The following is a 26,532-nucleotide window of genomic DNA, read 5'->3' on the forward strand; positions in this document are numbered from 1 at the left end:
CAGAGAGAAGGCGCGGGCTGCTGGGCTCGCTTCTCCGGAGGGAATGAACGGATGCGCGATCCCCAGTGGCGGCGAGATGGAGCGGGAGCAGCATCAGCGGACGGAGAAGACCAGCGCGGGCGTCCTCGGAGTGGGGAGTAACAGAGCAGGAGCCGCTGAGGACACCACACAAAATGGCGGACGCTCTGAGAGCAGTATCGCTGGGGAGGCGCTGCTGGTGGCTTCTGCTGCTGCAGAGGACAAGGTCCCCACAAACCTCAGCATCACTGGCAGCAGCCAGCGCAGGAGCAGCATCTCGACGGCACATGAACAGCAGCAGCCGCCCAGCGGTGTGCTCGGGGGGCCGCCCCCTCTCCCTAAGCCCCCAGAAGACCACCAGCCTGTTAGGAGGAACTTTCAGATCCCCAGGAAGAGAGAAAAGAAAGGTTGTTCCTTCCCTCCCCTTCCCTTCTCTCCCTCGCTCCCCTCCATCCGATCCATCAGGCAGGCTCCCAGGCACCTCACACGGCTGCATGCAAACCCTGCGGGTGTGGAGGAGGCTCTGCTGGCTCGCACTCGCGAGGCTGCTGCAGAGACGATTTTAATGTCAGGCTTTTACATTCTTTCCCTACCCCTCCCTCTTTTCTTTCTGCCTTTCATTTTGTCACAAGAAGGAGGAAAAAAATCAAACCCAAAACTCGGCTTGAATTTCAGACCGTTGCTTTAAAAGGAGGAGAAGCTCGATGCAATCAGGGTGGGCTTTGAGTTGATCACGACTCCGCTTCTGGAGGTGCAGTTGCATGCGGAGAAGATGGTTCTCTGGGACACGGACGTCGGAGAAGATGGTTCCCTTTTCTCTTCCTTCTGACCTCCTCCCTGCAGGAGAGGAGTGTAATCCTGTGTAGGATAGAGTAACAAACAATGAGCAGAATTGTCCTTCATTGATGATACACAGAAGACTGTTCTTATCTGGTGAAAGTTCTTTGCAGGGGAGAAGGGAACATCCCACGTGCTTGTGCTTCGCCTTGGAAGCATTCTGTTTCCAAGTGTCCAGGGTTTTTTTTTTGTTTGTTTGTTTCTGAGTAACTCTTCCTCTAAAAGCCAGTGGTGTATCTTGCTTTTCACAAGACTTCACTGGCTTCTGCTTAACTTTAATTTTGGTAAGTGAAGTTGAAGACACATCTGATTTCCTCACAAAAACTGATCTAATTTCTTTCCCTTTTGCAATGTGGGGTCAGTAACTTAGTCCGTATCACAAAACTACTTGTTCGCATAGGCTTCTAGTTCTTCAGAGAAGAATCTAACATCTTAACTTCTTGAAATGCTTTCTTCTGTAAGGAAGAGATGAAGGTAGGTTTATTTCATTATCCAGTCTTTCCTTCCATTATGTTCCCATTTTCTTTCGTTTCTTTCCCATTGCAACCCCACTTGGGGTGGTACAAGGCTGGCAGAGATTCACTGTAGAAAGGACTGGGTTGATTGGAGGAAAAAGGTCCTTTATAATTCATCTGACAGAAAAATATCTGAATATAACATGGTGCCTCGTGCACTTCTGTGTGTCACACCCAAGTGTGGTTACGTGTGAATACCTTTAAATATATCTCAAAAATGTTAAGTACTTAACCACTGACATTGGAAGTTCCAGTATGTAGGAAAACCTGCAAAATACTTTTTCAGTCATCTAATTCATTATTCGCTTATGCAGAGCCATCTCCATACTGAAGGTATGTACTTCAGTCCTTGCACTTATGTGGCTTCTAGTGTAGAAGAGGAAGACGTTCTCTGCCTTCAAAAACTGACTTGCTAATGTCAAGGTCATTTGAACCATTCTTAAGGCCTTACTCTTTGGTGCAGTTGTCTTTTTTTTCCCTTTCATCCTCCAGAAAGGTTCTTGGGCATTGTAATCGTTCTGATGACTTAAGGTTTTGGAAGTTCTCACAGCAGACCTTTCTCCATTCAGTCCATGGTGCTTGTGGGCTTAGGGCTGCTGAGTGTTGGTCTCTCAGCGTGTGATCAGTAAGGTGCTGTGACAGCACCGTTGGTAGGCAGCACTAGCAGAAGTGGACAGCCAGCGTGGTCTTTGAGGACAATCAGATTGCTATTGGGATTTGTGCTGCCATTTGAGAAATGGTGCAATTCAATCAGTTCTGGAACTGAACTAGAAGCTCAGCAGTGCGTTGATTATCTGTCACTGTAGGATATATGCTTTGTGCCAGTGTTCAAATATGTCTTCTTACATTGCAAAATAATCAGAAAATCATCAGTCCGTCTCAAAAGGGCTCTCTTGGCTGGATTCTGAAGTCCAGCATGAAACAATAGCTTCCTCCATACTTCTTTGCTCTGGAATTGTACTTATTTTGCTTTTTAAACTGCCACTTCATTCTTGGACATACCATCCTGAGAGATACCTTGATTTTGAAAGCTTAGTTGTAATGTACAAAGTATGCGCAGGATGACTTCGTCATAGGTGTCTGGGGTTTTTTTGGTTTTGTTTTGTTTCTTTTTTTTTCCTTATTTTTCTTACTTTTTTAAAAACCAAAATGTGTTTCAGGGACAATTTTTGATTGTGAAGCAAATAAAAATTGAATCTGTAATGCAAAAAACCATAATTTTGAGATTCAGTTGCTTATTTAGGCTTTCTGAAGTGTCTCTCCTCTGGAGACTTAAGTAGGGACTGAAAGTCAATAGAAAGCCTTGCAATGTGGAGAAATGAATCTGGAGGAAACACAGTATTTAAAAAAACCAACTGTGGTTACTTGTCACTGAGAATATTTTTCTGATTTCCTCATTCTGTTTCCCAGTGTAGGAATTCAGGAAACAAAACTGAAAGGTTGGCTGTGAGATGACTTTTTAAAGATGTGCCTTCATTTGTTTTCCTCCTTAGAACTGTCTTGAAGGTTTGTTTTCTTGGCACATGTGCCTCTCTTGAGTAGGTTATTTCTTTTGTTCATCTTCCTGCTTAGCCTGTTGTCCTGGCATCTTCAGAGGTTTTCAAGTCTGCTTGAAACTTCAGAGATTCTTAATAGGACTAGGAAAGCAAATTTTAAGGATAAAGCACAAGAAGAGCATTTTTAAGTGGCTGAACTCTGAGTTACAGTAACAGAAATCCTGCTGATGAGGCAGTCAGTGACTTAAAGGGGGTTGCTTGTTGATTAAAGCTGGATATTTGTTTACAAAGTCTGCCAGGATAACTGGCTGTTTCTCAGGCTGAGTGGGGAGAAAACAGATCTTGCTTTTATCCCTGAAACTCTCAGCAATACTTGCTTGGAGATCCAGGTTGTCCCTTTTCTACTTAATCATTTTGTCTTGTCTTTTCTAATTTTCCATATCTTTGGTAGACAACATGTATCTGCTGTTTGCTGCATGGGGACTTCAGTCAGTCCATGAACTTGATAACTATTTAGGTCTTTTGAGAGCAAAAGACATTTTGGGCTGAAAAAGTCATGAAGTTTGTGGTTCATTTACACCACATAATTTTGATCTTAGTCTTAAAAAATGAGCAAAAAAAAGAAGACTTAAAATGGTGCTTCTCAGTGGAGTCTGTGCAGCAGGACCACTTGTATGTGAAGAATTCTAGCATTCTGCCAACTTAGCTAATAAGAACATCAGTAATTATCTTCACTTAAAAGTTGGTTCAGGATTTCTTAAGGAGGATGTCTCTGTCTTGTTCTGACTTAAAAGAAAACAACAAACTCATTAGCTCCAATCTCAGTTTTCTGAAGTTGAAGCATCAGACAGCTGTGAAGGAGAATCATAGCATGACATGCATCCAAACATCAGGTCCAGTGCCTGTCCCTGACTGGTTGGTACTCATTAACTCAGTTTCCACCAAAAAATACTTAACACAAGTTCCAATGCCCTGGGTAGGAGCTGAACAAACACAGTATTTACTTATTTTTACTTATGGAAAGCAAGCCAGCAAACCCCACAATAATTGACTTGTGTTATAAGGATGCTGCAGGTTAGTCCTTACTTTATTGCTGTTTAATTAACACAGGTCAGTAAAGGTGCAGCACATCCCCCTCGGGTTTGTACAGCAAGCCTGCAAGATGCATATGTACACACTGCTGGTCTTTGAGGTAGGACTGGAAATAAGCTCAGTGATTTCATCATTTGCCTGGTAGCAACAGGCTTTGGCGATGCTGAGAAGGTCTAGTTTAGTACTTCTCCTTTTTTACTTTTATTTTTGTCTTGCTTCTGAACTCCTTCCTTTAAGTGAGGTACAGACTGTGCTGTGGTGACATGAAGGTTTTAGAACATCGCTGCCCTTGAACACCACTGCTTAGGTGACAAACTAAAGAGCAGTGCCTTCCTACACCTCAGTGTTCCACGTTTTTATTAAGAACCGGACGTCTGCAGTGCCTCACATTCTGGAAGAAGAAAACTGCAGCAGTCTTTAAAAAACCTCTTTAATTTTCTGTATTCCATAATTTAAGGAATAGGTGGAGCCCTTCCATAAATCTGTTGAGAGCTAATTGGGTAGTAGTTTGTGTAGGTTCTTCCTAGCAGGAGAACGAGGACTTGCTGCTTTTGGGCAAGTCTGAGCTCACTTATCAGAGCTTTCCACAAAGCAGGAAATGTTTAAACACAAATGGGAACACAGTTGACAATTCTTCCACATATGACAGGATCTTAATTGGTGTAATACTGTGGCTCTTCCTAGATTTGGATCTGGGAAGAAGGTAAGAGGTGTATGCTTTGCAGTTGCTCTTTCTTGCTGATCCTGTAGGGCTTTCTATTGCTGGGGCTCCCCGTGGAGGGCAGAGGCTGGTTTTCACTGAGCAGGTGACTCAGGGAAGGACCGAGAAGGGAAATGCTGTTAAGAAAACAGGAAATTTGGACAAGCAATTGGCAGAGATAACCTTCTGCCTTAAATGGTCCTTTTGAGGAGCTGGCAGCATGTGAAACTCAGATCTTTTTGACAGGGAGTTACTAAACCCTGTTGGTGTAGTGCCCAAGAGCTGTTTGGGGATGGGTGGAACAGGAGGTGCTTTTCCAGTACGTGTATACACATAGTAGGCTTGTTTTCTGTTTTATTAGTAAGTATTTCTCTCTTCAGTGCAAGTGCATTCAGCCTTAGTAATGCTAAGTTGAAAATTCCATTCACTCTCAGTTATATTTCCCCCCATACTGCTGTCAGCCTTTCAAGAATGAAGGTGTTGTTATTAAAAGGGATATTATAAAAGCATAATTTCCTAATCTCAGAACTTAGGCTCTTAAAAAATCACTCACTGTGCTGGTGTTGTTGGAATCATTGCTTGACTTTAGTTTGCCCATGTGGTATTACATCCTAAAGTGTGTGTATAAATGCAACTTTACTAGATAACACAAAACAGTTTTCATTAGGAACATTTGTTTTATATAGAGGCTCTTGCAGTAAATATTTTCTGCAAATGAGGAAAACATAGCTATCTAAACTGCCCTGTTATTTAATGAAATTGGAGAATATACTCTGAACATGTAACTAAATTTAATTTGCTGTTAGAGTAATGGTAGATGGTCTTTTGTGAGATTAGTGCTATTGTAGTTCTTCCTAATGGAGCTATAGTAAAAATTCTGCACTTCTGGTGTGTGGTTTGCAGGTTACCCTGAGGAGAAAAAGCACTTTTTTTGTGTTGTACTGGTTCAGTTCCCCCAGAGATGTTATTTTCCCAGCCACTGCTCTTAAAATCTGCGCTCACGTTCTCTGCTGGCCCACTCTGGGATTGTTCTTCTGATCAGTTTGTCACTTTGTTACCCAAATAGAGATAAAGGAGCTTGGGGACATGAACGATTCCCTGAGGGAATTCTGGCAAAGGTTTGCCCAGAAGGAGAATTTCTACAGCAGCAGATAAAGGAAGGGCTTTCCTTTTGAAGCCATTATCATAAGGAATGAGATCGTAAAGCATGAACACAGGCAGTGGGATTTTTAAATAATGGGAACTTACTTGTCTTCTTAAAGCAGTATTGAATTTATTCATATGTAGCTTCAGTTGCCACAAGCAAGCAAACACAAAACCCCATAATGGTTCTGAAGCGAGGCCAAGCTATGAAGCTCTCAGTTGAGGTTTTTATTAGAACAATTTGTTCCTGCTTCTTAATTAAAAGAGCTAATTAGTTTAATTACAGTTCTGAAAGTTTAATTACAGTGTTTTGCAATACGTATTAGATGTTTTTCAAAGGGTAAATTCAGACTTGAGGTGCTTCCCTTATAAAGTTCTGACAACTAGCAGCTGCTCCAGAGTAATGTTAAAAAAGCTTGAAGAAATGGGATTTTTTTTAAGATGCTATAATTCCAGGCAACTTAAAGATAAATTTTTCTAAAGTCCATCTTTTCCAATTGAATCACGAACCATTTGTCTTCATGCATAAACTGTCAATGAACTGGAGAATTTTGGATTTTTTTTCCCACAGATACATTGGTGCTTATTATTTTATTTCTTCTCTTTTATAGCACTCTTTCAGCCAGTAGCTCAAGGTTCTCGAGAATTTGAGGATATTTTGAAGATTCTGCATTCATCTTACTTGGATGCAAGTTCAGTGTCCAATTTCCATTACGAGAGAGCCAGCTTAGTTCATAGTGAACTATTGGAAAAAGAAGTGAGTATACTTGTGGCTTCTCCTTAAGGTACCAGTCAAATGACAATAATTTTTCTGAATCTAGAGGCAAAGACCTGGAGATTATTTTCTACTTGTGTACTTAATACTTAATTACAATTAATTATGAACTCACATCCCCACAGATGTAAGCAGCTAATTTTCAGTCGAGTTTATTACTGCAGAGATGTAAACTCTCGCCTGCCAGATACTCAAAAAAGACTAAAAGAAAAATTGTATTTGGCACCACTTCTCTCTATGTATTTTTAATTTTCAAAAGTTTTCTTAAACTTTTATGTCTTTTTAATAACCTAGAAAGGTGTCTTCTTTGTAAGGCCTGATGTTTCCAGTAAAACTTCAGATTAAAATATATGCCTGATACACTAAATTTCCATAGTCTCTGTAGTTTTGTTGTTTTCCAAGAAGTACTTTAACAAGTTGACTACTTGAAGTAGTAAGTGGAGCATCTTGGGTGAAGCATTTCTGTATCTTACCTGGTGTCTCTTAAATCCAGCCTTGGCTTGTTTTTGTCACTCTGAAATCAGTTTTCATTCCCAGTGCCAAAAAGCTTCACAGATGAAATAACTGAATATATAATTTATTTGCTGTAATTACTATCTTGGAGCTTTAAAGTAAACTGAAGTATTTTTTGCTAGTATAACATTAAATATTCATGGTTACAGCTAAAGAGTATTGCAGCTGGTAAAAACCACCTCAGTAGCAGGGAGGTGCATCTGCAGAAGTACATGCAGTGTCAGAGATAATCTGTCTCCTAAAAAAAGAAGAAGTTGTATTTCCTGCAGTTTCAAAATATGATATGGAAGGCATTGAGCTGGATGGTTCTAGCTAGTTCTGCTAACAAAGATAAAACAAAAATGTCACTGCACAGGTTTATTTGAAGAGTGTCTTTTTCTTAAAAAAACAAATACTTGGGCAGATAAAGCCAATTATATTTCCCACAGATACAGCGATTTTGGAATTTAATTTTAGCATACTAGAGTGTCATTTGGATCATCTTACGATGATTTTTTGTACCCTTGGATCTGCTAACATAGATAGGGTCTTAAAACACTGAGGTTTGAGTGTGAAGGAGTGATCTGTCTTCCTGTGTTAAGAACTTTCTGTAATACCAGTTCACAGAAAAACGCAGGGAGCTGAAGTGTGATGGTCGCCTGGAAAAGGAGCTCTCTGAGAGCTACGCCTTCCTCATGGTGGAGCGGTGTGAGGTAAGGATGAAATGCTTTCTCCTTTAGCAGTGAAGAGGTTTGGGGTTTTTTTAGTAGCTTTCATTTTTTAATTCCAGCACTGGAAGATGTAGAGAAATGGGGAAGGGATATAATACTTAAGGTAGCTGTAAAGTGTCTTCTCTGGTTTAGGCTCTGTTTTATAAATAAAAGGATAGATTTTCTGGATGGCACGTGGATGTTTATTAGTTCTGTGTTTGGGGGTTTTTTTAAAGAAGGAGGAATATTTTGTGTTTTTATTGCAGTTGGGTTTTGGTGGTTGCTTGGGGTTTTTTTCATCAACAAGGTAATCTGTAATATTAGAAAATGGATGTTGTCTTCTGTGTCTCCTCTTTGATCATGTACTTTTAATCAAAGTGATCGAAAGGGCATTTCTCTGCTTTTTCTGCTGTTATAGAGCCAGGATTTCTTAAGCATTCACTCATTTGGCAGGTTTACTTCTGTTTTAAATATTAAAATTTTCTGTATTACAAGCAAGTAACTTTCATAAACAGTGTTTAAGGTATAGGGAGACTGTTGTTTTTCAAGATACAGGTGAGGCTGTGTAAGTGCTTCATGCTCAGTGTTTGACTTGCACAGTTTAACAGTTTTATAAAGCAATTCAGACTAGTCTTGCCTCTGTAAGGGTTGGAGTTATTTTTTAATATCAATCTAAATTCTGTAATTGTCATTTCTCACTGTTTGTTCTGTTCATATCCTGGCTTTCCTGATAGAGTTGCTTAAAAAAATGTCTGTTCTCTTTAGATCCAAAGCATATGTGAAAAGGGGCTACAGGTTGGCAACTCCACAATATCAATCCTCGGCAGCCCTTCCATGGGTAATTATCTTCTGCTTACAAGTGCTGATGTTGCTCAGTATCAGTTGGCAGATAATGTGAGACAGTTGTGTAAACTTTCAGTCCTTTTTGTGTCACTTACTGCAGGAATATCCCAGCCAGGTATTTTTAGCAAAGTAGACAGACATCAGAACATTATTTCATAACTCTGTTTTTGACTAGTTCGCTTAAATTCCCTTCCCAAAGGGAAGAACTAATTCTCATTTTGGCTTAAGTCAAGCCAATATACCACATCTTTCCAGTAAAACTGGGAGGCCAGAGAACTAATGCAGTGTGTGTGGCTGTGTGCCTCTGTGTTTGTACATACACACCTGTGCATTCAGAAATACCCTGTGCACACAGTGGCTCAGTATTGATATAGATAGAACTGAAATTCTTGATTCCACAAATCCAACTGGAGCATAGATAGATTGGAGACTTCGAAGAGTTGTGAGGTGTTAAGAGTTTTAAAAGAGCAAGGCAGTAAGGTCCTTTCACAAAGCTTTTCACACAGAAAATTAGGAAATAATTGTCATCCTCTGTAAGAGTAGCGTGATACAGAGACAACATGAATATTGAAGGCAGAACAGAGGTGAGGTGGAGGAGAACAAAGGGGTAGGAGCGTATAATTTTTTGCTGGTGTAGCTGGTAAAGGTTCTGGTGCCAATTTACCAAAGCTGTTAAATACAGACTTGGAATGAGAGGAACCAAAGCAAAGAGTTCCTGAGTTCAGTTGTAGTTCTTTGATCTGAGGTAGTCAGCCAGACCAACAAAGGACAGTGTTTGAAGCCTTAAAATCTATGTAATAGTTAAGTGTTGAAAAGCAAAAAATTATTTTACTTTTGCACTTGTCAGTTTTGTCTTTATTATTTGATGTACCTTGATTTTTAATCCCATGTAATGGTTTTTAAACCTCTAATATGTTTTAACATTCAGCATAATGTATTCTGTTGGGTCTTTTTTATACCTCTCTCAGGTGTATATATCTCCAAGTATGCTGATTTATTGCAGCGTAATCCTCTAGAAAAAGGAGCAGCTGGAGATGTGATTGTTTTTAAAATAATAAAGGTAATTTTATCTTGCTCTTCTTGAAGGATTGTATTGCTTACTGATAACACACAGGTGGTTTTAACCCTAATTTTAATTTGCAAAATTATCTGCTTATAGAGAAACTAGAATCCTACCAGGCTTAAAATCCAGTGTTGACATTGGGTTTACATAATGCATAATAAATTTTTTGTAGAAGGAAAAAATGTATTTTCTCTGTAAGTATGAAAATAATATACTTCTATAATTTACTTTTTTAATGGCCTATTTTATTTTCCCTGCTCTTACTTCCTTTGATACTTCAAGCAATTTGCCAATTTTCAGGAAAAAGCTTCTGCTTACAGTTCTTTCTGCTTTATTACAGGGAAAAATGAAAAGCATCTATGACCACATTGATATGAAAGCAGTGGAATCAACTGTAAAGAGCGTGTTAGATCCAACCCCAAATCACGAGTGTCACATTTCAAAGAATGCACATAAAATAACCTCCTTGCTGTCTTATCGAGCCTATGAACGAACTCAGGTAAAGTTGAGCATGTGGTAGCTGCTTATATAGAAACTTCACAGAGAGAACTTCTGAAATGATCAAATCCCTGCAAATACAACACTGAGCATGTCCTGTAGAGCTGCAGTGGGTGTGTGGAGAGGCCCACGGGTGCCTGTATTAGAAAATCCAGAACAAGATGTCAGCCTCTCCTGTTTCCCTTGTGTGAACCTGAACCTGATGGAGAAGATCTCCTTCAGATTAGAGTGTAGGTGGAATGGGAAATAGCTAGGGAATGTACCTGGGAACTGGAATGTAGGCTGGGGAAGAGAGGAGATAATATGTGGAGCTTGAAGTGTAGAAGTATAATTGGCTTGTGGTCATTAAGTGAGTCTCATAAAAGGGAAAATGTTGGCTAGGAAAGAATAGTATTTTTTTTTCTTTCTATTTTTTCTTTCTTTTGTTTCCCTTATCAGATTTTCATGTTTGGAGATGATGAGAGAGGAGAGAATGGAATCAGTTTCCAAGCATTTCTCTTCCTCCAGGTGTTCAGTCTCTGTTACTGCAATAATCTGGTGCAGTCAGATTACTGGAGTCTGTACATGCAGGATCCTTTCTTGAAAGCATTCTCTTCAGTATTAACTTCTTTTGTCTTCTGTAAATGAGAGCTGGGCTAAAAAATGAGTACATTTTTTCATTTCTCATTACAAACTTGCCTTAATTAACATTTAACATTAGAATTTTGTGACTGAACTAAGGATAGACTCCAAAACTCACTGCAAGGCTCACTTTCCTCAGTGAAATTTTTTTTTGTTTTTGTTAGTTGTCCCTTACCTCATCAAGAATATACTTTCAAATAAATGGTGCACAATCAGTTTTTCATTCTTGATTAGCTCCTGAAGTAGTGTTCATCTGTCAGTGGTTGATAAAGGAGGGAGAAGGTAAAAAAACTACCTTAATCGATTGTATTATTAAGTACAAAAAAGAACAGCATTTAAAAGCTTCCTTATTTTAGTTACCAGCTTTTAAAGAAATTGACTGTTGGTCCAGCCTTCTAATTTAACATTGTGCTTGCTTTTTTTTCCCTAGTACTATTTTTATGAATATGACTTTGGTGAGATAAGGCGAAGACCAAGACATGTTTGTCCTCATGCTGTTGTTTCATTTACTTATAAAGGTGACATGGTGCAAGGACCAAAATTCTCGTCCTCATCAAGGTAAGCCAGGAAATGAGTTTTGGAGCTGCATGCAACATGAAGAATTCATAGCTTTTGGCAGTAGCTTAGAATTGATTTCAATGAACAGTGCTGAAATGAATGGACATGCCACAGGGGCTTAGCATAATAAATACTTCTAATGCAAAGCAAGAAGTGGCAGAATTGGTTTTATGCAGCAGACTGTCCTGTGGGAAGCACTTCCGCTGGTTTTTTTCTGCCTGCTTGGCTTCTGCCAAGGTGGAATGCATGTACAGTGGGGGGGTTTTACCTAACTGAGGAAATTCATGGACATCAAAGTGTTCACAATGTTATCTTGCTTGGTATTCTAAAATAAGATTCTGTATATTTTGTCACTGAACTCTTCACTGGTATCTTACTGCTGGTGGAGAGAATATCTAAGTGGGCAGTTGATCACAGGTAGCATGTGATACCTGTGCTGATAGGAAGGCATGCAGATGTGGGAGCTCGACTTTGGGGTGCTGAAACCCATTATCAAGATACCTAAAATAGCACAGGATGCTGCAGTGTTGATTGCTTGAGGTTACAGAGTCAGTTACCAGTGGTGCTGTTTTGTTAGACTGATAAAGTATCCTTATTGTAAAATGCAGTGGCCAGAATTTTCTGTTACAACCCAATCCTTCTCTCTGTCTTTTGCTTAGACCAAACACCTTCAACACAGATAGAAGAACAGGTAAGAATGAACTGCATTTTTTTGTTTTTATGATACAGACATGGAAAGTTTTGGATGTTTTTCCCCGTGTGATTTTATGTTCAACCAACTTAGTTATGCTGACTGTGTACCTGAGTGTTATCCTGTACCATGCTGATTGCAGGCATCTCTTCCTGATACTGGATGGTGGAACAGACACCTTAATATGTATCTTCTTTTACCAGAACAAACCAGAAGTGAACAAAATCAAAATCTTTTTTCCCTCCTTTTCTACTTATAGTGTAGTAAGAACTGTTCTTCAGTTCCTGAATTTCCTGTTCAGTGGCATTTCAAATAATACAATCCTCTGTCCTGCTTTTTTTTGAACCTCATTCAAGCCAAACTAATATGTATGAAAGTGGTTGACAGTTAAGGTAACTAAAGAGGATATCATTTCTCAGATGTTGGGATCAATGGGATATAGACAGGTGTAGGTAATATCCATCCTCTGGATGAACTGCTTAAGCAGTTCAAAATATGATAGGCTTGAAATCACCCTGTTACCTTTTAACATTGTTGTCTGGTCTGGTATTAGTATAAAATTTTCCCTAAACTAGTTTTGGAAATTCAGCAGCCTCTTTGCTGCCATTTTCTTTCAGTCCCACTTAGCAAGTGGTTTTGTTGCAAAGCAGTTTAAATTTAGTAGTAGAATGGCTAAGGCTTAAGTAAGAGGGTAGGCCTAGAAAGCAACACTTTACAGTAGTGAGTTAAGCAGCAGCCTTGTTCGTGGGAATAGAATGTACTGAAGAAGTAGAAACAATAATCAAAAGATTTAGTCAAGCATGTACGTAACGATTTGTACCTTAGATGTGGTAAGGGTCTGTTAAACAGTTTCTAGGGGGGTAAGACAACTTAAGCAGATTTATGATTAGAGTAGATGATTGTTAATTGTTATAAACTACTGCACCTGGTTTGCTATAGAAACTGTAATTGTTTTAGCCGTGAGAATACATGTAAACTTGTTTGTGTATAAAAGCTGAACTGAGAACGAGGGTCGTTGGAACCCTGTCTTGGGGCTGTTAGCCCGCAGGTTCCCGGGGCCCCGAATAAAGCACCCATAAACCGGCACTTTGTTGGTTTGTGTCTTTGTTTACGGGCAACAGTTTCACTTAGTCTTTCTTTTTCCATCTTAATTTAGAGAAATCTGCTGTTACAGTATGGAGAGGACAGCTTTGGAATAAGGGCAAACTTGTGTGCCATGTTTCCTTAAAATCAGCAACATGTTCCTTCCCTCCATGCAAGCTGTGAGTATTGCCATTTAAACATTAAGTCTAAAATACTGTTGTGTTAAAACTCCTTCTACTGGATTTGGGATATATTCAGATGAAAATCTAAAATACTAAGTGCTTTATATATGTCAGACTAGGCTGGAGTCATACATGTCCAGAGCTTCCTGGAGTTCAGGCACACAACTGTTAACATCTCTTTGCTGTTCGGTGTTTTGTTGTTTGTGATTTTTTCTTTTTCCATTGAAGTGACACGCACTCCTTTGCAGGAGTAAACACCATTGGCATGAGATAGTCCAAAGAAATTATTTTTAAGAGCATGTGTTTAATAGTTTCAGGTCACTGAGGGTAGAACTATGGCAGGTAAAAAAAGAGGCCGTTATTTTTTTTTTTCCCTCCCCCCACCCTTTTTCTCCAGCCCCGAGAAGCTTGAGGTTGAAAAGGTTGTCAGCATTGATGAACTGAAGAAAAAAATTTCACCATCTTTGTTCTTTAAAGAAACTTACCAAGTAGGAAAAGAAGGTAAATAGTTCTACCTTCATTTTTTTAAATTCAGAATTTTCAATTTTTCTAAACTACAGTTTTGTTTCTTTTTTTCCTGCCCTCTCTTTTTCCCCTTGTGTTGTGTCAGTGTTGAAGGACGGCCTGTACTGTAGCCTGTATGAAGTTGTGGAGAAGTCCCGTTCTGGGAGTCACTTGGAGGGTTTACTTCAAAAACTAGAGAAAGAGAAACTTGTGAGTGCGACAGATTTGACTATTCCTGTTTTTAAAAATCATTTTACTAACTAGTAATTTGAGGTGCACTAAAAGATCCATGATCTCACTGGAATTGCTTAGCTGGCATATCCTAAAATATTGTAGAAGGGCTTTTCCCTGCTCATGACAGAATTTATCTGTCATGATAAATGACAGCAGACATTGTAGCGAGCAGACATCTCTGATGGAAGCAGTTTACTCTTTTTTGCCTGAAAACAGGTTCTTGTGAAACCACTTCTGGACAGAGGATTTCTTTTTCTCCTTTCTCCTTGGCAAATGATGTCCCCTTATGGTAAGCATACTCTGTGTTTTCTGGGTTTGAGTTGGTTTTGTTGTTTTGGTTTTTTTAGGGGGAGTGGGTTTATGAGTACTAGACTGTCTTTTGGTGCATAGTGGTGCTCTCCTTTGTAACTGTTTTTTGTTTGTTGTGTTCTAGACCACCCAGCTGGATGGTCCCGTGTGTTTCATGCATTATTTCTGTTTCCAGAGCCTAGAGGTGTAATTAGCTCAGGTAAGTTTGTTCACTGTTGAGAGTGTTCTGTACAGGCTTATTTAAACATAGATTATATTCTTTTGAAGACCTTGTAGTGTTACAGGCAGTCACTGTAAACTAGGAGTAAGTTTGTATTGATTATGGTCATAGTGATGGTGTTCAAAAATATTTATTTCTTCACAAAAGGAAATATAACCTATTTTAGGTTCATTTGTTCATATTTGACTAAGTAAAAGTTGTTCAAATTTCTTATTTGTGTATTCTGTTATAACCGAGCATCAGTATTCCAAGAGATCTATGCATTGGGAATAACTAACATAATGAGGGATTTCTTAAACCATCAAAACATTAAGGAGAGAACATCTGAAAGTCTTTAATGTACCTGTAATTTTTTTTTTTTTTTGCATTGGGATATACATCAAAAACTAAGTCAATGAGCAAAGAACATAGTGATACAACATAGTAAGATGACTGAAAGAATGTGGTATTAGTAGAACTTTAATGCTTTGGGATGAGACTTCAAAGTTCCTCATTTACAGTAGAAATTTGCACTAAGCAGTCCTAGCAGCAGCATGCAGTGCTTTCAGGCCTGCTGTGAGTTACAAGTGATATTGTCAAAACATCATTCTTTTCAGGCATTTAACTTTTACAAGGAAGTTCTTGTCTCAAGTCTTGGCAGCTTCCCAGAGTCTTAGCTATGTATTTCTTATTTAAAAAAAAAAAAACAACTTTACATTTTTCTTATTTAAGTAACAATTGTGAAAATTCCAGCAGTTACAGATTGGGTAAGGAGAGAGAAGCTGACAGTTAAAGTGTGTGCATGCCAGGTACTTAAAAATACTCTGTTCCTGGTGCAGTGACATCTCAAAGACTTGTGAGCTCCAGTTTCTGTCAAACACAAGGTTAATCACTGGTTTGAGTCTTCAGGGTGTTTAAATGATTGAATGGAGAAAAGTTTCAGTTTGTCATTGGAAGAGGGGAAGAGTGTGAATAAATAAATTAAAAAAAGGGTACAACTTACAGCTTCCTTGAGGATGTGGTAAAAGGATCTAACTTCTTCTCAGGACGGGGAAATCCTGTTCAGTAGAGCAGTTTAAATTAGAAGTGATGACTGTATGTATCTAGGACACAGGTTACCACCAAATTCTGAAAATAAGCGGTTCATCATGACTGTGAGTGTGAGTAGGTTGACTTCTAAGTAGACTTTAAAGCTGGTTATGGCACAAAAAGACCCAAACTTCTCTGGCTTCTGAATCATTTCTCCACAGTCATTCCAAACTCATTCCAAACTGTGTTTCACCCAATATGTATTAATAGAGAATATTGCTACCTAGTCATCAGTTATTGATAGCTTCATGATTTGATTTTAATTTTCTCCTACAGCAGCACAAAGAAGTGTTCCATTTGGAAATTCAGCTCCCATGGTTTCACGTGATAAAAAGGAAATCATTCCAGAATTCACAAGGTTTATTTCATCTCTACATTTTGCTTTAATCCAGGCTCGTAAAGAGGCTAGTGCGCCCTTCGATCTTGTTGTTATTGTTGAAAAGTATATAAATGAGTATTTGAAAAATCTCTTTCGTGGCTCTCTAAAGGGTAGAGAATTTAGATTACGTGAGTATTCGACGCGGTTGGATGACAAAAGATATGTCTATCCTGCTCCAAGATATAAAGCTTATATTGATGAATACTTGCAAAACTATATCTTTCGTTTTGGGACGTATCAGCTGCCTCTTTCTAGAGCTAAAGAACTGATTGAGAGGAATTTGAGACCTCAGCAGTTCAGTCCCATCTCAGACTATGAAGCCACAGAAGACTACTCGGATTTTGCCAAGGCAAAATGCAGGAAAAGAATCCATGCAAAATATGAAGCCACTGCTGCGAAGCAAAAGCTGCTTCCTTCTGGAGATTATGATACTGAAAGACTCAAAGAACTTATTAACTTAATCCAGTGTAGGAAAAAAACTGCAGGTGGAGATTCTGATTCTGAAGACCCCAGAATTAGAAGTGGTCTGAAAAGAAAGCTGGAAAAAGAGTCTGAAAGTTTGCACAAATACTTAAAAAGGAGTGAATCTTCAGAGAATATTTGTCAGTATGACGGTAAGAAAGTCTTTGTTTAGAGTTCTTCTTTAAACATTGTAATTCAAAGCATATTTAATCTTCATAGATTGAATATTTTTTGCATGCTGTAGATATTTAATGCATGGTGGTTCATTTGAACATTGGCCTGAGATCTACCAATAGAGAGGAAGTTTATTTTTATGTAGTTTGCCTCTTTCTAGGAGACAGCAGGAATTGTCATGCTTTTGTTCTGCCTCTTTGGGAAGAAGGCAGACTTCCCAAGAGTTTGCTTAGCTGTGGAACTGTCCCAAGACTTTCTAATACAGAGTGCTCAGCAGATTTGATATCATAATGTCTTTTGCAGAGTTTGACTTCAGGCTTTGCTGTAATTCCTTATGGCTCCAATACCCTATATAATACCTCAGAAGTTTGGATTGAAGGGAAGAAGCACAGTTAAGTTTTGAAATAGCCAGTAATGTGTGCAGTGGGACAAAGGAAACAATAGTATTAAGATTGAACTATGCTATACATTATCTACAGTCTAAACCTCAGATAATTATCACAGTTATTGTCTGACATAAGATCTGCCAGAAAAAAAAACCCCTTTGATTTCTGTTTCCCTGACCCTTTTCTGAAGGCAGTGATAGAAGCCTCCTGCAGAAGGGGGAAAACTGAGGAGAACTGAGGAGGAGCGTTGCACAAAGAAGAGTTTTACATCAAGCACCAGTCACTCTCATGTGTACATGACTCACTTTGGAAGATGAAGTGACTGATTTTAGAAATAAATTGCCCTCTTGAGAGGGACAAAAGATATGGGCATGTAGGGATGGAGGAGACAAAGGGTAGGCTTTATGCTTGGGGTTCTTGCTTGGAATTCTGTGAACCTTAAGGATATTTTGACATTGATTATTCGTGTAAAATATGTGATTGCATTTCTGCCTGGTCATCAGAACAGCGTCTGTTCATAAGTAAATTTTGACTTACCTCCCTCAAAGGTACCAAGCCAGCAACATCTGTCTGTGGCTTGAATTCCATGGTTTTATATAACCCTGGAAGTCCATTTGTTTGTCTTGCAAAAAATCTTACCTAAATTTTGTGAGCTTCAGTATCTCAGCATGATTAGATTTTTATTAGTCAAACAGCACTTTACAATTCCATGTTTCCATATATGACAAGTGAATTAGAGATTATTCAGATATTTAAGTAGTTGCTTAGGCTGTTTTGTCCTGAGAAGAATAAATAGCTATGGTATTTACTCATCCAAGGGGATGAGTGCAAGAATAATAAACCTGTTCTAAAGTTTTTTTCAGTATAAAGAGACACGGTACGTTTTAGGTCTATCCTTAATGTAATATAACTTAAGCATTAATTTACTCATCAGCTTCTGGAGCAACAGGGGTAGGATGGGGACAAGTAAATATTGTGCTCAAATGAATCTTTTTCTTTCAACAAGTGATGTGAATGTTATAAGGTTTCCATAAAATACCTAGATCACAGTATGTGACTTCTACTAAAACATAACATAGTGTGGTATTGAGTGACCTAGAAAAAGGTAATTATTTAACTGGGAAAGTACAAGCTTTAGAAACTGCCCTTTTGTCAACATGTACCTGTTTAAAAGATTTTGTTAAAATAATGTATTTGTACAGTATAAATTGATGCTAAAGAGTGAGACTGGGGGTATGTGGCAGATGTTTTGGAGGGGTGTCTGGTTTTGGTTTTATTTTAAGACTTGGTAATGGATTACTTTTCCCTCCTTACCCTATTCCAAGGGGGCAGAACCTCGGATTCACTACACTCTGTTTTCTCAACTAATTCTGGTCTGGGTGGACACGATGCTGACTTCAGGCAGCAAGATGGATCCGATTCTGCTGCTGCTGACGCACATGGCCTCATTAAAATGCTTTTGGAAACACTAGCTCCTGGAGGACGCTTGGATTCCTCATTGGCACAGTCTATAAATCAAGATTTAGCATTAAGCACTGATGAAATGGAAGAGGATATGAGACAAAATTATGAATATGAATCCATTCCAGCTCAGGATCATGAGCTTCCTAATACTGCTCAGGCTGACAGTGTTAACTTCAAGGACCCTGAAAGCCTAGTGATTCTGGAACCTGATGTGCCATGTCTGCCCTACCCTGTCAGTGCTGATCTACGGCTTCCAGATAATGAAGTAGACTTTGAAGACACACTACAGTTACAAGTAAGTGAAACTGCCAAGGTGCTGATAACAAATGTACTATTTTCATAAATAGTATGAGACTGAATGAAAAAAGCATTATATTTTTTTACACAGGTAAACACAGATAAGTACTGACTTCTCTGTGAAGAAGCTTTCCTGTTTGGTAGGAACATATATGGAAATTTTCTTCACTCTTAAGTGTGTGTTCTGGTTCCTTATATCTGCTCTTTCTGCAATAAAATGGGAGCAGAGTTGAAGAATTTTGAGCACTTACCTGCATGCCCAGCTCCCTTTGTGTGCCTTCTTGGTGCAGTGGTGTACACGAGTTCCAGGCAGACTTCTGACAGCACACAACTGGCAGAACACCCTTTGCAGAAGGCCCTTTTGCTCAGGGATCACAGGGCCCCAGCTGCTTGCTCCAGCACATTACCCTACAGGAGTGTTCTGTGACCTCTGGTACTGGTACTTACACACATGGCTCTAAGTTTCTAAGTCATAGAGCAGGAAAGAGTTTGTCCTACCTGTAATCTCTGTGCTGTTTTGCTTCTAACCACCTGGAATGTGAGATGAAATAGGATTGTCTAAGGGCGCAGTACAAGTTGCAGGCAGTGCCTCAGCAATGCCAACATCTTGTGGCTTTAGTCAGGTATCAGACAACAGCCTGAAAAGGGCTGGGGAGCAACCAGTTTTCCCCTTCTTTCCTCTTTGCCCCACCCAGCTTCTGTACTGTAAGGCACGTGCTCAGGACTGCCTTAGTTACTTCATGGTAGACCAGGAAAGTACCTCATGTAAACATTTCTGAGTTTGACTTTACTGATGGCAGAAGTGCCAATGTGCTGGTGAACTCAGGTGCATTCTTACTGCCAGCTGTTCAGAATCTAAAAAGCTTAATGGCTGGCAAAACCAAAAGAAATGGTTTTGAGCTGAGCATTTTGATTGTTTTTTAGGAAGCAAGCATTGGAAGCCTAAGTACCTTTGAAGACTGCAGTCCTAGTGCACCTATAGAACATGTGCATGGCAGTCAACATCCCAGCTCAGATAATACAGAAGTTGGAATGCACTGGAAACTTATTCCAATTACAGGTAAGATGGGTTTAACTCCTCTATTCCTACAAATAGTGAATGAAAACATATTCTAAAGGTTTGTATCCTTCATGGATCCCACTTTTGGGTCACATTGGTACACAAACACTGCCTGTGCAGTTGTTTCTGGTATTTGATTAATACAGAAATCTGCTGGAGGAAAACAAATACTGGTGGAGAATATTGGTTTGCCTACATAATGACATAATTTAGAAGTGCAAATGCTTTAAAAACAAGCAAAACTGTAGTTTTGAATGTGGATGGTGAAGAAACTGAGTGCTGCAGAAAGGATCTGAGATTTGTGTTGTGAGAGGCTTTCAGCACTCCTTGCAGCATCAGTGAAGCTGTGTCAATAAGCACCATCAGGCTATCCTCCCTTTTTAAGCTAAAAAACCCTCATCTTCACAATTGTGAGATCAGACTTGCAGCTTGCAGTCCAACTCCACAAGGTCACATGTGGCTAAAATAAGCTTCTTGAAAGCGAGGATTATAACCTAGTAGCAAATGAAAATATTTGAATAATTTGTCACCCTGCATGATTTCTAATTTGATTTTTAATTTGTAATTGAGGCAGTTCCTGTTATGCTTAATCATGTTATCGCTAGGAAAATTCCTTGTATTCTGCTTTTTCAGCAAACTTTGACTGTACTGTTCCACTGTCTCAGGAGCTGTTAAATGTCCTGTGCTTCTATACCTCAGCAGACTGTAACACTTGAGTCTTTGGATTTAAGTTAGTTGGTGTGGGAGACACAACAGTAATGCTGTTTTCAAGCTGTTTGGGAGGTTTTAGTGTATCAGTTGTGTGTGAGTTTCAAACATGAGGTGATGATGATGATGAACTCTTCCTATCTAGGTCTGAAATCACCAGAAGAGCCACTGGTGTATTTGCCACCAACGGATGCCCTTCCTAATGACCCCCGGGTAATAAATAGACAGAGAAGTTCTGATGACCAGTTTCCATACTCTCCATTTTCAGACACACAAAAGGGGACAGCAGAAGATGGACATAATACAGGACAAGTGGAGAAACCTGAAGATGAGTATGGGCTAGCGGACCACCCTTTTTCAGCTAAGCATTCCATTAGTGCAGTAATAGAAACGACCCTGTTAGAAGAATATAATCTCTTTGCACGAAAGATTCAAGAAATTTTGCAGCAGAAGAACATTGCTTATGTTAGTGGGATGCCCACACCAGTCTTCTCTGCCCGAGAGAGGATAATGAAACTTTCTGAATACATATGTTTAAAGGCATCAGAGGTGTCTGTCCAAGAATATATAGAGACACTGAATGAAAAGTTGCACAGTGTCATTTTGGCTTCTTCCTGCTATAAGCACCCTCAACCCATTTATTCTAGTCCTGAACCATCCGAAGTTGGGAGCAACACTGCAGCAAACCCTGTGCCTGACACACTGTCTGTGTGCAGGGACTCTGACACAGCACTGTTACCAGAGCCACTGGGCAATAACCTGCTGGAAGATCTGCACTCCAGTGAGCAGCCTTCATCAAGCTTGCCCCTAGTGAAGGAGAAAATGGATCATGTGAACACTAAACCAGAGGATCAGACCTCTTCTAGTGGGGATCTGATGGAGCCACCAGAGAAGACACAGAAGTCCCCTGAGAACCTAAACATTTCAACTCAACCAGCTTTTTCTAATATTATAAGCCAGATAAAACCTGAAGTATTTACCAGCTTGGTCAAAATTATGAAAGATGTACGGAAAAATACTGTCAAATTTTATATTCATGAAGAGGAAGAAAGCGTTCTTTGCAGAGAAATCAAGGTAAATCTGTTTCAGTTCAATCTCTATAGTGTCAGAATAGAGAGCCTTTCAAATTCAGATGTATGAAATTGGACTTACAAACATAAAGTAGTCTGACATTATTTCAGAAAAGGTTGAATTGTGAAAGTGAATTGTGAAAGTAGGCTGTCCTGTCCCATTTCTTGTTTGACCTCTTGAGGTAGTCTTGCTTATATTTAGCTTTTACATAAGTCTTTTTCTTGCAGTTGGAAAGCGGAACAGGCTGTAGGTTGGTTCTTTCTGAACATCCTGCCAGGGGGTGGCCTTACAGAGAAAAGATAATAAGGGAAAAAATGTGATAGCTTACCATTTTAGAAAGAATGTATGAAGAGTCACTGTGTGTGCCTTTGGGGTTTTTTCCCCTTCCCCTCTAGTTAATAGTACTGATAACTTTGGGAGATCACTGTTCTTCTGTAGTAAAATGGGTAAGTTGAAAGTGAAATAATAAAAACTTCTGGCTTTACATGAAAGCTCAGGCTGTTTGATAGACTGTCAGTTGGCCACGACTGACTTGGTGAAACAGCCAACCTGTGTGTTGCTGCATCCTTCTGGTTAATGTATGGGAGAGACAAGGAAGCCACTCCCTCTGAGATGCATCTGAGTGGAAAACTTACTTGCCATGGTCATCATCTGATTGTTTTGACCAAACTATTCACGTTTTCCCATCTTTTCTTTCTTGGTGGTAGGATTACCTTATAAAGTTGGGTAATACAGAGTGCCATCCAGAGCAGTTCCTTAAGAGAAGAGCTGATTTAGATAAACTGTTGATCATCATCCAAAATGAAGACATCGCCAACCTCATCCATAAGGTATGTCACACACAGGTAAATGTGTGCTATAAAAAGCTGTTGTTACTGGTGGGATGAGCTCACTTTGAGCCAGGCTGCTTTCTCTTGACAACACAGCATTTAAATAGTGCCCCGTGTTTAGTTGCTGTTTGAAGAAACAAAATGGTTGTGGTAAAAATGGTCTTGTTCATCATGTACTCACAGCTTTTCTTCCACACCCCCCCACGTGCTAATGTGTATTTATTCTTAGTAGTTGTAAAGCTGTAGAGAGGCCTGAGTAGTTCTGCATCTAGTTCTGTGATGCTCTAATGACAGGTGAAGGCAGCTCTCAGATGACCTTTATATATTCCTGACAGCTGGGGCTTATGAACCAGTGTTGGACAGAAAGTGAAATTATTCCAAATGCTCAGCTTCCATTTGTCTAATTCCTGTTACGTTCCTGAGAGAGCACCTCCCCAGGCAAGAGAAAAATCAGTAATTCCTTGAAAATGTGTTTTGAAATTTGGTGTTTGGCATTAGTAAATAGGAAAGTTCTGTAGTTGGTTTTTTTGTATGACCTTTAGTATACATCTCTGATTTTCTAATGTTTTTAAACAGATCCCATGCCTAGTAACTTTGAAGAGGCTCTCCTGTGTCAGCTTTGCGGGAGTTGATAGTTTGGATGATGTGAAAAATCACACTTACAATGAACTGTTTGTGTCTGGTGGTTTTGTTGTGTCGGATGAATCTGTCCTTAATCCAGAGTCCATCACTACAGGTGGGTGTGATGCTTCCTGAAGCTTTAAAGCAGACTAAAAGCCTGACATTTCAGACCCTGAGAGGTGCTGTACTCACTGCAGTGAAGGTTCTGTGATGTTTTTTGAGAACTTCAGCTAATTCAGTATCTTTCTCACCTCAGTGGCCTTACTGAAGGACATTTGAACAGGGAGATTTTGTCTTAAGTTTGTATTACATTGTGTAGTTATGTACATGGAACCTTTTATTCCTTACTACTCAATCCACAAATATGGTAGGAAAAAATATTGAAAACCTAAATTTTTTCACTTTTTCTTTATTTGAAATTGAATAGTTAATGGAGTTATCATTTTTGGTAACACTATGTATGACTGAGATCAGCTTTTAAATACCACTGTTGGGCACCTGACCTACAGAAAAGCAGCTCAGTTTTGTGATACTGTTGTTGGCCAGTCTGCTCAGAAGAAAACCTGAATAGTTGTGTGACTGTGCTGTGATGGAAACAGAAAGCAGCTTTATGTATATACTGAAGCAGTATTTTCAGTTTGCATACCACAAAATTTAACTTCTATTAAATATTTCCATAACAGATAAACTAAAGCTATTCTTAGAGTTTCTGGAGGCTCTCAATACCCCAGATGGGAAATGGCAGTGGAAAGTCCACTGCAAAATACAAAAAAAACTGAAAGAGCTGGCGAGGTAAGTAATGTTCTTCAGTGCCACCTGTTAAAATGCTTCAACTTTTTCATTATGCTCTCCAAATCCCACCTCAGTACAACTTACTCTCATGTTTGTCTTCTAATATTTAGACTGACCTTAAATCGAGTATTTCTGACATTGAGCTTTCCCCCCCATTGTAGGATGAATGCCAATGCTCTGAGTCTGCTCACACTTCTGAGCACCTATCAAAAGAAGCACTTGGTTGAGATTCTGTCTTACCATAACTGTGATTCTCAAACTCGAATTGCTCCAGACCTAGACTGTCTCATCAGGCTTCAGGCTCAAAACATACAACAGAGACATGTTGTCTTCTTAACAGGTAAAGCCCAAATTTGCGAATACCTCTTTCCCTTTTTTGATAATAGGTGCTAAACATTAATACAAAACCTTTTATGTGCTTAGAAAAGAACCTCAAAACATTCTCGAGTTATGTGGATAATGGCATAGTGGTTGCTGCTGTTGATGACTTTATGGAGAATTTTAAAAGCCTCGTTGGGTATCACAACTCGGTTACGGAGCAGAGCTGCCTTCCTGCCTCTGGAGCTCACCAAAGACAATCAGGTAATGTTAAACTCACTTAAACTTCCATTGCCAAACTAGATGTGTGGGGTGGGGGGTCCTTTAGACAGTGTGCCTTGACTCCTGTCAATGAACACTGCAGCTGGCAAGGAAAACCCCACTCTCCAGCTACTCTTTTTCTGTTTTAAATGATGGGGGAAAGGCAGTTGGGATGGAGCCCCAGAGGAGATCTAAAATACAGAAGGTACAGGCTAACATGGTACTCGAGGCGCTAGACAGAGTAGTGTAACCATCTCTTCAGGAAAAGGATAAACTTTACTACCTACCTTTATCTACTTTTAGTAGATAAACTGTACTGAGATGTCAGTTTTTGTACTCTTTTAATTGAATACTTACCTGCTGTGTAACTTTAGATGCTGTTTTGACATTGCCCCCTTTGGAGCTGGGAGTTGGGATTTCCCAACACTAAATATGAACACAATGTGCAGAATCGGAGTAACTGGACACTCCCCCAGAGGGTTAAGTGTGTGTGTTGAGTAAGTGAACACGAGTGGCAGAAGACCAAGACTTAAGTGCTATTGGACTTGCTGACCTGAAGCGTAACTCGCTGTGAGTAGTGTATGGCCTTTCTAACCCAAGTTTGTATTTCAATAGAATAGGACTTTCTCTCTTTTTTAATGTAGTTCTTGTAGAAAAGGATGAGAAGGATGAGGAGGACATGTCTCTGGATTCAGGGGATGAAATATCACAAATAGAAATCTGCAGTGATGCCTCTAAGTATGATACTCATGTGGAAGCTTTGCAGACAGAGGCCAAGGGCCCACATGGAGTAGATGCTAAAGAAAGCTGCTTATCAGTTACAGAGTTATCTCCTGAAGCACAAACTGGCCTGGTGGAAAAGACTTCTAAAAGTGACTTGGAAGAGAAACAGCCACTTACTCCAGGTTCTACAACATGCTCTGCTGAGGGAGAAAAACACAATTCAGTTGAACGAACTCCTTTCAGTAACTTCCCGGTTTATAGCAGACAATTAAACATGTCTCATCAATTCAGCCACTTAAATGTACTCACTCATCAGACTTTTCTGGGAACAACATATACAATTTCTTCTGCAAATCAAAACCAAGAAGGAAGCAATTATTTTCTCTCTGCTTACAGTCAGAGCATGGATACAGAAAAGCCCTCATCACCTGGTGGCTGGGACAGCAGCTGTGATTCTTCCAGGCCATATTCAGAACAGAAATAAACACTTAAGTCTCTTTTTCTAAGTTGCTGTGGACTTCTCAGTTTCTAAAATGTTGGATTAACAATTTCTATTTTATTCTGGAGCAGAATGTTTCTTGTTCTTGTTATCTCAAATGTTTTCTTGTTCTATTTAAATTCCTGATGGCTTGTCCCTCTTGGAACCATCTGAAAGTTTAAATAAATATATATTTTTTAACGTTTACTGTACTTGAATTATCTTGTTTGTTGGCACTTTTAAGTTTCTACATTTGTATTTGACCTGTTACCTGGGCTTCAGTTTGAGGTCTGTTTTCATGTAAAACTGAATGTTTGCCTAAAATATGTGAAAGAGCCAGTTTTTTCTTTTTTTAACTGTAAGAGTATCCAAGTCACTTTTCTTTACATAAATATTAATGTATTTATTTGACATTGACAAAACTTTTGTATAATGTTTTTACATAGCTCTAAGGCAATGTAGTTATTTTCATGACTATATACTGGATTTTGGCTAAATACCTCAATTAGAGTAACCAATGGTGCAGTTCCATTACAAAAATTGAATAAACTCTTAATGCACAAGGGACTTGCTAACACCTTGCATTGTCTGTGGTATTTTTGTTGTTTGCAAAGTATGGGAGAAACACCAACACTTGGCTTCATGCACAGAATTGTCAGTGTTATTGGGCACCATTGGTGTCCTTATAGCTTTTATCTGGCCATTGTAATTACTGTAATGAGAGGAGGACAAACCTGCCTTTAATGACTGTGGGAGTTCAATCTGCATTGTAAAACCTCGATCCTCTCCCACTTCAGCTTAATGATTCCTGGGGCTTTCAGGGGTGTTTTGGTTTTGGTTTGTTATTTGTTTTGTG

The 26,532-nt window shown here is 39.3% G+C and overlaps 1 protein-coding gene across 3 annotated transcripts; it reads left to right on the top strand.

Moving 5' to 3' along the window:
* TASOR (transcription activation suppressor) lies at positions 1-26,243 on the top strand. Of its 3 annotated transcripts, none has more exons than XM_025894714.2 (23): positions 1-425; positions 6,413-6,558; positions 7,689-7,781; positions 8,544-8,616; positions 9,590-9,681; positions 10,025-10,183; positions 11,234-11,361; positions 12,021-12,052; positions 13,209-13,314; positions 13,715-13,818; positions 13,928-14,031; positions 14,272-14,344; positions 14,489-14,563; positions 15,929-16,645; positions 18,379-18,812; positions 19,739-19,874; positions 20,728-21,656; positions 22,361-22,483; positions 23,060-23,219; positions 23,788-23,896; positions 24,058-24,236; positions 24,320-24,478; positions 25,120-26,243. In XM_025894714.2, the coding sequence occupies exons 1-23, from the start codon at positions 44-46 to the stop codon at positions 25,680-25,682; spliced, it is 5,076 nt and encodes a 1,691-aa protein (XP_025750499.2). In that variant the 5' UTR covers positions 1-43; the 3' UTR covers positions 25,683-26,243. The 3 variants fall into 3 exon arrangements, with proteins under 3 accessions (XP_025750499.2, XP_025750500.2, XP_029814117.1); XM_025894715.2 differs by having other exon boundaries at positions 20,851-21,656; XM_029958257.1 differs by having other exon boundaries at positions 20,851-21,656; positions 24,850-25,669.
* The last annotated feature ends 289 nt before the right edge of the window (positions 26,244-26,532 follow it).

This window comes from Manacus vitellinus, unplaced genomic scaffold (assembly GCF_001715985.3).
Source record: "Manacus vitellinus isolate BGI_N305 unplaced genomic scaffold, ASM171598v3 scaffold_14_pilon, whole genome shotgun sequence".
NCBI classification, from domain to species: domain Eukaryota; kingdom Metazoa; phylum Chordata; class Aves; order Passeriformes; family Pipridae; genus Manacus; species Manacus vitellinus.

Bases quoted from the DNA above. Each gene is read 5' to 3' on its own strand.
- TASOR (XM_025894714.2), top strand. From the start codon at position 44: ATGAACGGATGCGCGATCCCCAGTGGCGGCGAGATGGAGCGGGAGCAG. The intron at 14,032-14,271 runs GTGAGTGCGACA...GCCTGAAAACAG, and splicing joins AACTAGAGAAAGAGAAACTT to GTTCTTGTGAAACCACTTCT. The intron at 21,657-22,360 runs GTAAATCTGTTT...TCTTGGTGGTAG, and splicing joins TTCTTTGCAGAGAAATCAAG to GATTACCTTATAAAGTTGGG.